The 12,726-nt window shown below is 42.7% G+C and overlaps 1 protein-coding gene across 4 annotated transcripts in view; it reads left to right on the top strand.

Annotated features, from left to right (window-relative positions):
• LOC126299499 (dedicator of cytokinesis protein 3) overlaps positions 1 to 12,726 on the top strand; it is a 951,484-nt gene that overhangs the window by 527,104 nt on the left and 411,654 nt on the right. For all 4 annotated transcript variants that reach the window (XM_049991443.1, XM_049991445.1, XM_049991444.1 and 1 more), the window contains exon 5: positions 7,122 to 7,218. In XM_049991443.1, the coding sequence (XP_049847400.1) occupies positions 7,122 to 7,218 (97 nt within the window). The remainder of the gene's footprint in view (positions 1 to 7,121; positions 7,219 to 12,726) is intronic.

Consider the following 12,726-nt stretch of genomic DNA (forward strand, 5'->3'; position numbering starts at 1 on the left):
AGAACAGTTCGAACACGTTTGCAGCAGCGTGGACTATCAGCTCGGAGACCATGGCTGCGGTTATCCTTGAAGCTGCATCACAGGCAGGAACGCCTGCGATGGTGTACTCAACGACGAACCTGGGTGCACGAATGGCAAAACGTCATTTTTTCGGATGAATCCAGGTTTTGTTTACAGAATCATGATGGTCGCATCCGTGTTTGGCGACATCGCGGTGAACACACATTGGAACCGTGTATTCGTCATCTCCATACTGGCGTATCACCCGGCGTGATGGTATGGGGTGCCATTGGTTACATGACTCGGTCACCTCTTGTTCGCGTTGACGGCACTTTGAACAGTGGACGTTACATTTCAGATATGTTACGACCCGTGGATCTATCCTTTATTCGATCCCTGCTAAACCCTACATTTTAACAGGTTAATGCCCGACCGCATGTTGCAGGTCCTTTGCGTGCCTTTCTGGATACAGATGATGTTCGACTGCTGCTCTGGCCATCACATTCTCCAGATCTCTCACCAATTGAAAACGTCTGGTCAATGGTGACCGAGCAACTGGCTCGTCACAATACGCCTGTCACTACTCTTGATGAAGTGTGGTATCGTATTAAAGTTGCATGGGCATCTGTACCTGTACACGCCATCCAAGCTCTGGTTGACTCAATGCCCAGGCGTATCAAGGCCGTTATTACGGCCAGAGGTGGTTGTTCTGGGTACTGATTTCTCAGGATCTATGCACCCAAACTGGGTGAAAATGTAATAATATGTCAGTTCTAGTATAATATATCTGTCCAATGAATACCAGTTTATCATCTGCATTTCTTCTTGGTGTAGCAATTTTAATGGCCAGTAGTGTATTTCACTCCTTTTTGAGCCACCGACAGCTTTGGTAATGAGTAAAGGGGGTCATCTTTTATTTCTAGTATTGTAGCCATGGATATCACTATTCTTCTCAAACTGTGGTGGCTTGGTGTTCTACTAGGACGATAAGCCACCGAGTTTACGTATGTAATTTTACTTCAGCCTTATCTAAGGATGTTTACCACCTGTACAGGTTGGACTTACGGTAGAAGTCACTTGCCAAAAACTGTGACGAACATTCATACGAGTATATTAGTGTGTGCACTTGCCTGCTGTAGTGTTGAGTAAGGCGGCCGCCTCTGTTTTACCCCTCTGGGGGCGCGGCACGTAGTTCATAATGCAGGCTGGGCAGCGCGCAACTTTGTGCGGCTAACTTTCTGCAGCTGGTGGCACAAGCTCCGCCCCCGCCTTCTTCCACTCCGACGCGCTGCCACAAAATACTGGCCAACTTGCCTCTCCGCTAATCATAAGCCCAGTGCGCTCTATACGACCGACTGCCGCCCACGAAGAGTTGTTAACATTTGTAGAGGGCGTTCGAAGTTTTAAATAACGAAATTCAGTTAGAAAAGTTACAGCTGAGGTAAGGCCCTCCGAAGACCGTGGTTTCTGTATTATCAACTCAAACTTTTCAATGCAGTCTGTCGATGAGTCTAAATATTCTAAAATAGTTTAAAATTTTGGGGTTTAATCTATTAGCAGTACTGTGAGAAACTGGAAACTGGCGTGTCACTCACCTAGACAGGCCTAACCGGATATTTATTAGTTATTTGTTTTTTGAAATTTGTGGTCAGTTCCTATGGGGCCAAACTGCTGAGGCCATCGGTCCCTAGGCTTACACAATACTTAATCTAACTTAAAGTAACGTAAGCTAAGGACAACACGCACACCCTTGCTCGAGGGAGGACTCGAACCTCCGACGGGGGGAGCCGCGCGATTCGTGGCAAGGCGCCCCAGACCGCGGGGCTACCTCGCGCGGCATTTACTTATTGACATTACAGAGTTACCCACCACCATGGTGGGTCGTTTTCTGCTAAAAACTAGTAACAAGCTGCAGAAATTAGAAATCTTAATATGGAAATTAAATAATATTTTCTATTCGGCACTTACCTGAGACAGAGGAGCGTAAGCTAATGGCTCTGAGGACTATGGGACTTAACATCTGAGGTCATCAGTCCCCTAGAACTCAGAACTACTTAAACCTAACTAACCTAAGGACATCACACACATTAGTGCCAGAGACAGGATTCGAACCTGCGACCGAAGCAGTCAATAGCGCCTAGAATCGCACGGCCACTCCGGCCGGCTGTTTTTCTTGTCTTTTACATAATTACATTGTTAATTAAAATATGTGATACATACAGTACATTTTAGAAAAGAAAAACAAATTTTGCTGTATTCTTATGAAAAAAATAATAGACGAAAGGAAAAGTTTAAATACCTGGCTATTTCAGGTAAAAGGGCTTCGGTAAACAGTTTGAGCTTGTCTCACCTGAATTAGCATATTCTACGGTTACTATAATATATTCTATTTGTTATTACAATTACTTTCTTCACCTGCCCGCGCCATAAGTGGAGAGGAGCCTCGGAGGGGTGACCTCGAGCCTCTGCTCCCCGATGGGCACTTCTTATTAATGTTGTGAGTTCGTGTTTCTCTACTGAAGTCTTGTTATACTGCATATGTGTTTTTATTCATAGTATTATAAACATGTTTTACAGTTTGCATCTTATACAGTTTACATATTACACAATTACATGTTTGAAAACAATGATCCGGCAACTAAAGAACTTGTTTCACTTTGTACTAACAAGGAAATTGGTTGTTTAATTTTATATTACTTAGGCCTGTTTATTAATAAATTCATGTGTGTATTACTTGCAATCCTGTTGCAGTAGCGTGATCTGCTAGTGTGCAGTGTATGTATCTGTACCTGATCACGCCGGTGTGTTCCTGTCATCATCTGTGTCTCCATGTTAATCTGTTTCCAAACCAAATATTGCCTTTGAATCTCTGTTGTCCCATTTACCGTGTTGTGGCCTAGGGTGTGTGTGTCTAGTCGTGGTCACGTACATAGTCGTTGCTTCTTATAAGTCTAGCTAGGCTCCATTTGCATTGACATCTTGAAGCTTGCCTTATGTTCAAATGGCTGTAAGCACTATGGGACTTAACATCTGAAGTCATCAGTCCCCTAGAACTTACAACTACTTATACCTAACTAACCTAAGGACATCACACACATCCATGCCAGAGGCAGGATTCGAAACTGCGACCGTAGCGATCGCGCGGTTCCGGACTGCAGCGCCTGGAACCGCTTGCCCTATGTCTTCGATTTCTGTCATCGGTCGTACGCCCACGCGCGGTGTGTGTGTGTGTGTGTGTGTGTGTGTGTGTGTGTGTGTGTGTGTGTGTGTGTGTGTGTGCGCGCGCGACATTGTAGTGTTATGTGGTTGGAGACCCACGTTCCTCGTATGTTCACCTGGATAGCAGCGCTCGTTGGCGCAGCGCTTACGGCATTCAGAGCGGCGCGCCGATCCCAGGGTCGAATCCGCCGCCGGCCGGTGTGGCCAAGCGGTTCTAGGCGCTTCAGCCTGGAAACGCCCTACCGCTACGGTCGCAGATTCGGATCCTGCCTCGGGCATGGATGTGTGTGATGTCCTTAGGTTAGTTAGGTTTAAGTAGTTCTAAGTTCTAGAGGACTGATGACCTCAGATGTTAAGTCCCATAGTGCTCAGAGCCATTTGAACCATTTCGAATCCGCCCAGCGGACTAATGACGAAGGCCAGTGTGTCGGCCAGCCTGGATGTGGTTTTTAGGCGTTTTACCCGCATCCGGCTAGGTAAACACCGGGCTAGTATCAATACCGGCTTAGTTATATGGTTCGCGAACATTTAGAAACATTCAGACACTTTCACAAGACACAGACAGTTGGCGTACACAAATTCTGTCCCGAGTAAGAAATGGGTGGTGACAGGAAGGGCATCCGACCACCCTCTACATTGCCAAATCCAATTATTAACATACCGACCCCATGAAGATACGGGATAAACGCGGGGATAAAAAGTGAACGGCTCTCTAATAAAAATGACAAGAAGTATTTTTTGGGGATTCGCAAGAAGCAATTGGCAAGACCTTGTGACCGAGCGAGCTGGTGCCGTAATGAAGACCTTGGACTCATATTTTAAAGGAATGGGAATCAGATCTTTCAGTCATCCTGGTATCCGTTTCCCGTCGCTTCCCAACATCACTTTAGGCAAAAGTCGGAGTATTTTATTTAAAACGCCACAGGATATTGCTGCCCTCTTCCTTCTCAAAATCCGTTTGGCGCTCAGCCTCAACTGAACAGGACGTCGACGAGATATTTAACTCTATCCTTCCTTCAAGTGTTCGAGCGCGACTGGTAGTCTGGTTTCAGTGCCGGTGTACACTTACGGACAACTGCAGGTAAAACTATGCCTCAGTAGCGGTAGCGCTGTCTGCTGTAATCAGCTGCGTGACAAACCACCGAAGGAACAGAAGCTAGTCGGTTACAGTGTGTTTTAGTGATACTATGAGAGTGACCCAGACTATAAGTTCACGGCTGTGATCTCGTTTTGAAAGAACAAGCGTTGTTGAAAAAGCCTTAGGAAATGGAATCCACGGCAAACTTCTGAAATTTTTTCACATAATTAAGGCTATTTGGAATTTATGACAGAATGCAACCAGCTGCAGTGAGTGTTCCAAATAAAGACAGAATGCTCACTAACAGCCCTCCTCTCAGTTACCGTTCTTTCGCATATTCAGTTGGCATCATCGGAGAAGGAAGCATAGGAATTATCCTCTTGTCAACAGCGCAGTAACTAGAAATGAGGTACTAGCTCAGTTTGAATCTGTTGGAAGTAGCCACCATCTTATCCAAGGTTCACCTCTGATTCACTTTTAAGTGACTTACGGAAACCAGCTACAGCTGAAGCAGAATGTGTGGACGACGATATCAAACCCGATTGTCCCTAGTGTGAGTCTAGTACCTTATCCACTGTGCTATCTCGCTTGGTAGAGATTTGTCGGCTGATTTCCCTGGCAACTTTTTTTGTAGTTAGCCTAAAAAGATCCGATGAACTCTAAGAATTCCACTCTTTTGCTTTTAATCCCGTTGTTTTTAGTTAAAAATTTACTACCAGTGCTTGATGGGAGTGTTACTTATCGTACAGTAGTCTAGAAATCGGCCTCAACATGTCGAAATACTTTTTCGTGTAGCTGTTGGCTGAAGTTGCTTCATTTAATTAACTGCGATGTCGAGTGACTCACTTCAACCCTCGTACGGATATGTCTGGAGGGGACTTCTACAGAGATCGAATTCGATGGGGGAAAGATGGCAGTGATTAAAATTCTTCCTCCGGGCGGTGGGTCTGCTCGAATAGTTCATTAATCTGAGCGCTGACGACAAAAGCAATAGTCACTCAACGACGTACAGCGAGGCGTACGGTTCAATCTAAGCTCGCGTATGTATCCCATTGTGTGTGTATGTGATAGAGAGAGAGAGAGAGAGAGAGAGAGAGAGAGAGAGAGAGAGAGAGAGAGAGAGAGAGAGAGAATAAAAGTTTGTACATTTAACTTCGACAAATGGAAACTGAACTTCAACTGCAATTTTGTTGTTTCCCGAACTAATCAGACTGAACTGTTTCTGTAATCCTTTCTGACTCACGCAGTTATTTCAGTGATACTAACACTGAAAAGCCGGATGGGTACAAGACACTTATTTCCAATTTTTGAGAGCCATCATTACAGACAAGAAGGATAGACAGCAGTCGACTCTCGTCATAATCAGCATTTCAAAATTTTGCAAATTCTCATTGAACTACATTGAAATGGCTTAGTTCTGTATACGCTTTTGTTCCAATACTTTTACTTTTGGCTAAGCGTCTCGAAGATGATATTGTTGACACAGAGTGCATAAACATGTAATCCTTATGATACACGAATCTTTTTTGTTTTGTAGGAAAGTTCTTGAACCGAACGTGGCTATGCACGACTTTACTGCCAGTCTAATCTTGCAGATCTTCATACTTTATTTTTTAATGTCCATTTTGTCGGTATCTGCAGTAACTTTTACTAGAATTATTACTTCTTTTCCTGTTTTTCTGAAATTTTATTTTGGAGTGACGTCAATGACGTCTTTAATTTCTTTCATTTCCTGCGGTTGCCTTCTGCGAAATTTAAAAATAACTGTTGTGAAGATAAGTTACGCTGGAAGACTTGTAAGAGTTACGCGCATCCATTACGGATGTTCTAGAACTCGTGACTATCTACTGAGTAACAAATACAAAAAAACTGGAGCTAATCACTTTATTGAAATATTCATTTATTCCGTTAACTAGTTTTCGAACTTTTTCACAATCGTCTTCAGCTGAGGCACATGGAAGTTATACATTTGCTTATTTCCATAGCGTTATACTGTGTACTAGCTAGCGACAATATAGGCCCCAGTACACAGCAATACGCTATGGAAATACACATATACGTAACTTCCAGGTGCCCCATCTGAAGATAAGCCAAAAAAAGGTTCTAAAACTAGTTAATGGTATAAACGACTGGTTGCAGTTTTCTGTGTTTGTACTTGTAAGTATCATAAGTTCTCTACAAAAGATTATTACCTATGCGAGCGATTCTGTAATGGTATTCAAAACTGAAAGCCCGTTGCAAAGCTGAATTCACGAAGGAGATAGAGCGAAGTACAAGGCAGAATCCGTGATCAAACTGCCAAGTAAATTAGAAATCAAAGTGAAGAATAACATACTTTGTATTTAATGAGAATCTACAGATAAAATAAGCAGAAAAGTAATGTACCTTTGCAAATCCCTGTCATGTGGCATGAGGATCGGTCGAGAAGCATGTCGGTGCTGATCGAGCTGAATTGCCCCGTGAAATTCACCGCAAATACGATTAGGAAAGAAAGGATTGCTTTTGGTATCGAGGACGTCATCTGTCTAGCGATGACTTAAAATGTATATTACAGAGCACGCACATACGTATCTAAAACCTTGTATGTAAAGGCACATTTTCAAAAAATAACCGACGAAATGTTATGTCACTTTGTAATGCTGTAAGTAATTTTTATGCTTTTGACCCTGTCACATTCCGCATTAATTGTCGTAAGGACTTCATAAGACCTGGCGTGTTCCACACTGCAAGTGACCACTGAAAACGAGTGCTAGCTACATTGATTACCGTAAACTCTGTCACCAGTTAACATAATGCTATATCAGATTTCTTTCTTTTTTTGTAGGCTCTTCGAGTCAGTGATACCACTGGAGGATCCGGTCGTCAGAGAAGTAACGTTGGTTCTACGAGAATGGGGAAATATTTGGAAGCAACTGTTTGTGGTAAGATACTGCTAAAATGCGCGAGTAATTTAGTTTGATAATCATAGTTATAAAAAATTAGTTTACAGGAATTACCCATTCCTAAAATGCTCTGCAGCTATATTTCTTTGCCCTAAAGCGAATACTGTAAGTTTTGTCTACGTTGTTACATTTTAGAGTAGAATGACTGGGGTGACGTATAATTTTTTTGCTGAAAGGTCAAGTTTGAATTTTTGTTCGAGCTTCCATTGTGTTTAGAATAGATAAAAAAAATCAAATGCAGTACATTGGCCTAAGTACAAGAGCACGGAATAAAACCTATTTAACAAGATACTACAGGAGAAGAAAAATAAGTTACTGAAGAAGCATAACGAGCTTAATTAATGCTATGTGATGAAGGGCGAATCTTTTCTCGGAAATCATCATACTGACAAATTCTTTGTTCGAACATTTTCTGTGTAGGCGGTGAAACATTTTTGACGTTGTGCGTAGTTATGTTTTAAAAATGGCTCGTAGACGATGCAGAGATTTCAAAGAGTGTGTTAAATATATGCTGAACTCCCTTTTCAGTATTAATGATAATAACAATAATAATAATAATAATAATAATTATTATTATTATTTTTATTATCATTATTATTTGCGAATTCTCCCAATAAACAGAAGACGTTAAGCAAACACCTCAGTAAACTTTTCCTTAAGTTTTTCTTGTTGACCAGTAGGTTTTCATTCTTTCCGAGAAGGTTTGATTGGCTTGTTTACGTTCTTCCGACCACTTCGAACTGTACTGCTTTTGTTTTGGTTGATCTGATACTACTTCCCATTTATGTACTATGTGTCTGAAGCTGTCTTTGTCTCAAATGTCTGTTGATCTTATATTAGCGTTTCTGAGGTCATTTCGAATTTCATTCAGCCAAGGTATTGAGTTTTTAAGCGATATCACATCGTCTATTATCCTTTTTGTCAACCGCTTTTCTGATAATCTGTTGAGATGACAAAAGACTTTTTCATTCGCCTTTTCTTAATGCCAGTTTAGAGGTTTGAATTTTTTTCTGTTGTTTGATTTATTGTAACCTGTAACCGTCTTAGGTATGTCTTGCTCTTAAAATTTTCCTAATTATCGGTCTCCCTCTTTTTAATTTTTTTTCCTTCAAGTTCATGTTTTCTGTTAAGTGTCAATGTTTCGCTTCCGTAAAGGGCTGTTGGTTTCATGACTGTGCTGTAGTGCCATATTTTTGTCCATCGTGACATGGAGTTTTTGTTGTAGCGATTTTGGACTAACCCTAATACTTTTTCAAATTTTTAGAGGCGACTTTGCTGTTAGATTTTTTCCAGGCCTGTCGAATTCTCAGAGGTATTTAATGTACTAGATGCAGCTGATTTCACCGTATGTTGTTTACAGGCTCGTCTTTCTATATTTGAACTTAAGAAGTCAGTCTTCTCCCATGAGAATTGTAACCCTACGTTTTGTACACATTCTTTAAGTATCTCGAGCAGTTTTACGGCAGTCTCTTCACCTGCTGTCGATATCGCCAGTTCGTCTGCAAACACGAGGTATGGTATGTAGAGGCTGTTCGTGGAAAAGCCAAGTAGGAATAGCTTCCAAAATCCACGTTTCTTGAGTTCTTTCGTCCATAACCTTTTAGAGGACTACGTTGAACAGAGTAGGTAGGAGTCCATCTCCTTGTCTCGCACCTGTCTGAACGCCAAAGTGTTTTGAAATTTTCCGCATAAATCTCACTTCTAGAGAGAGAGAGAGAGAGAGAGAGAGAGAGAGAGAGAGAGACTAAAACACACACACACACACACACACACACACACACAACCACTCCACTTCATTCTACTCAATATTTCCCCAAATCAGTTGCTCTTCCCCAAGCTCACTTCAGAAGATTGTTACTTATCATCCGTCGTGATTGAAAAAATTGTAACCCTACGTTTTGTACACATTCTTTAAGTATCTCGAGCAGTTTTACGGCAGTCTCTTCACCTGCTGTCGATATCGCCACATGACCGGTTTCGGTTCCTCTAAAACCATCTTCAGATCTGAAACGATGATGATAATAATTTACTATTCCACAAATGCAAACCTTTTTCATCCTATCCGATTAACATCAAATGTACCAGAACATAACCGTAATTTCGGTTACAGGAGTAACCCGTCCACCCACAGCATCCTTCACATGCTACGTCACATAAAATTGTTTGGCAGAATGCACGTCATTTACATTAATTATAAAACTATTACCGACAGGTGGCGTCTGGTACATTTGTTACATTACATATGCACATACTGTATTAAGTACATTTTGTCACTTAAAACATTTAATTAAAATCTATAGATGTCAAGGTTAAAATCTGTTCTTGTCAGAATTAAAATACACAATAAAATTATCATTTGTGTATGATCTAAAACAAAGGGCGGTTTCTATATCCATGGCGCTGGTATAGACTTGTTTTCTCCATGGTCTGCTTCCGTGGTTTTCGTTATTTCGGTGTTGTGCCGCGAGCCGTTCAATCGTCTGAGCCGGCCGGAGTGGCCGTGCGGTTCTAGGCGCTACAGCCTGGAACCGGGTGACCGCTACGGTCGCAGTTTCGAATCCTGCCTCGGGCATGGATGTGTGTGATGTCCTTAGGTTAGTTAGGTTTCATTAGTTCTAGACGACTGATGACCTCAGAAGTTAAGTCGCATAGTGCTCAGAGCCATTTGCACCAGTCGTCTGATGTCCATCGCCGTGGGCAAGAGGCCCATGCAGGAGGGCGCCGTCACCTACATTAGGCGCTGTACGCATCCTCCAGCCGTCTCTTCATGCACCGTCTCTCATCCCTCGGCCCGGACTTCTACAAGCAACAGTGATCATCTCAGCCCGTCATAAACACTAAAATAGGCGTTATGATTGAACTCGCTTTGCTCGTTGAGGATTAAATCCGGATCTTTCTTTTTGTGGGTGTGTATTTCAACTTCTTCCAAAATGTTAAGAAACTGTCCCTTATGAGCTCTTTGTAGGATGTCTAAATTTTGTTCAATGTTCGTGACAGTGCTTTAAGGCAGCCACATGCGCCCCAAACGCTGTTTTGTGTTGAGAGCAGGTGTGCTCCCAGAATCTGGTTTCAAAGTTCCTACCAGTCTGGCATATACAGGGTGAGTCACCTAACATTACCGCTGTATATATTTCGTAAACCACATCAAATACTGACGAATCGATTCCACAGACCGAACGTGAGGAGAGGGGTAGTGTAATTGGTTAATACAAACCATAAAATAATGCACGGAAGTATGTTTTTTAACACAAACCTACGTTTTTTTAAATGGAACCCCGTTAGTTTTGTTAGCACATCTGAACATATGAACAAATACGTAATCAGTGCCGTTTTTTACATGTTAATTACATCCGGAGATATTGTAACCTAAAGTTGACGCTTGAGTACCACTCCTCCACTGTTTGATCGTGTGTATCGGAGAGCACCGAATTACGTAGGGATCCAAAGGGAACGGTGATGGACCTTAGGTACAGAAGAGACTGGAACAGCACATTACGTCCACATGCTAACACCTTTTTATAGGTCTTTTTCACTGACGCACATGTACATTACCATGAGGGGTGAGGTACACGTACACACGTGGTTTCCGTTTTCATTTACGGAGCGGAATAGAGTGTGTCCCGACATGTCAGGCCAATAGATGTTCAATGTGGTGGCCATCATTTGCTGCACACAATTGCAATCTCTGGCGTAATGAATGTCGTACACGCCGCAGTACATCTGGCGTAATGTCGCCGCAGGCTGCCACAATACGTTGTTTCATATCCTCTGGGGTTGTAGGCACATCACGGTACACATTCTCCTTTAAGGTGCCCCACAGAAAGAAGTCCAGAGGTGTAAGATCGGGAGAACGGGCTGGTCAATTTATGCGTCCTCCACGTCCTATGAAACGCCCGTCGAACATCCTGTCAAGGGTCAGCCTAGTGTTAATTGCGGAATGTGCAGGTGCACCATAATGCTGATACCACATACGTCGACGCGTTTCCAGTGTGACATTTTCGAGCAACGTTGGCAGATCATTCTGTAGAAACGCGATGTATGTTGCAGCTGTTTGGACCCCTGCAATGAAGTGAGGACCAATGAGGTGGTCGCCAATGATTCCGCACCATACATTTACAGTCCACGGTCGCTGTCGCTCTACCTGTCTGAGCCAGCGAGGATTGTCCACGGACCAGTAATGCACGTTCCGTAGATTCACTGCCCCGTGGTTTGTGAAAACCGCTTAATCGGTAAACAGGTAGAACTGCAACGCATTCTCTGTTAATGCCCATTGACAGAATTTCACTCAATGATTAAAGTCATCACCATGTAATTGCTGATGTAGCGACACATGAAACGGGTGAAAGCGGTGACGATGCAGTATGCGCATGACACTACTTTGACTCAGTCAACCGACTCTCGCAATGTCCCGTGCACTCATGTGTTGGTTCATGGCAACAGCAACTAACACACCAACTGCACCCGCTTCTCCTGTGACGGCCCTGTTACGGACCCGTTTGCGTGCTACGACCATACCTGTTGCATACAGTTGGCGGTAGATGTTTTGCAGTGTGCGGCAAATTGGATGCTGTCTGTCCGGGTACCGTTCTGCATACACCCTACAGGCTTCAGCTGCATTTCGTCGACACTCGCCATAGATGAGTATTATCTCCGCCTTTTCAGAGTTCGAATACACCATGGTCACAGCTCCTACAACACTGCACTATCACAGACGTCTGGTAACACGGTGTACTACAGTTGGTCTGCGTGCGGAGACGAATGCAGAATAACAATAGCAGCAAGCGCTACATGCGGACACTGCGAAAGCTAGACCAAACCACAACAGTGCACTACAGCCACACTCGTAAACACGGTCGTTATCGTAAACATGTCCCTGCAGATGCTGCTCGCCGACCGTGGCCCGTGTTTGTTACAACATGCAACTGAACGTCGAAGGTTTCAAGCATCTACTTTAGGTTACAATATCTCCGGATGGAATTAACATTTTACAATGCAACAAACGTCACTGATTACGTATTTGTTTATATGTTCATATGTGCTAACAAAATTAACGCGATTCCATTTAAAAAAACGTAGGTTTGTGTTAAAAAACATACTTCCGTGCATTATTTTATGGTTTGTATTAACCAATTACAGTAGCCCCTCTCCTCACGTTCGGTCTGTGGAATCGGTTCGTCAGTATTTGATGTGGTTTACGAAATATATCCAGCGGTAACGTTAGGTGACTCACCCTGTATATTGTTAACTGCAATCATCACACCTGAATCCTGAAATGTATCCCTACTATTACATATTTTGTGCCGGAGCTTCAATTTTAGCGTGTTATTTGTTCGGAACCCTATTTTAAAGTCGGATTTACGAAGACATCTTTCAGTCTTATCTGTAATTCTTCCACTGTCCACTTCGTAAATCCGACGCTAAAATAGGGTTCCGAACAAATAACACGCCAAAATTGAAGCTCCGGCACAAAATACGTAATAGTAGGAA

This window comes from Schistocerca gregaria, chromosome X (assembly GCF_023897955.1).
Source record: "Schistocerca gregaria isolate iqSchGreg1 chromosome X, iqSchGreg1.2, whole genome shotgun sequence".
Taxonomy (NCBI): domain Eukaryota; kingdom Metazoa; phylum Arthropoda; class Insecta; order Orthoptera; family Acrididae; genus Schistocerca; species Schistocerca gregaria.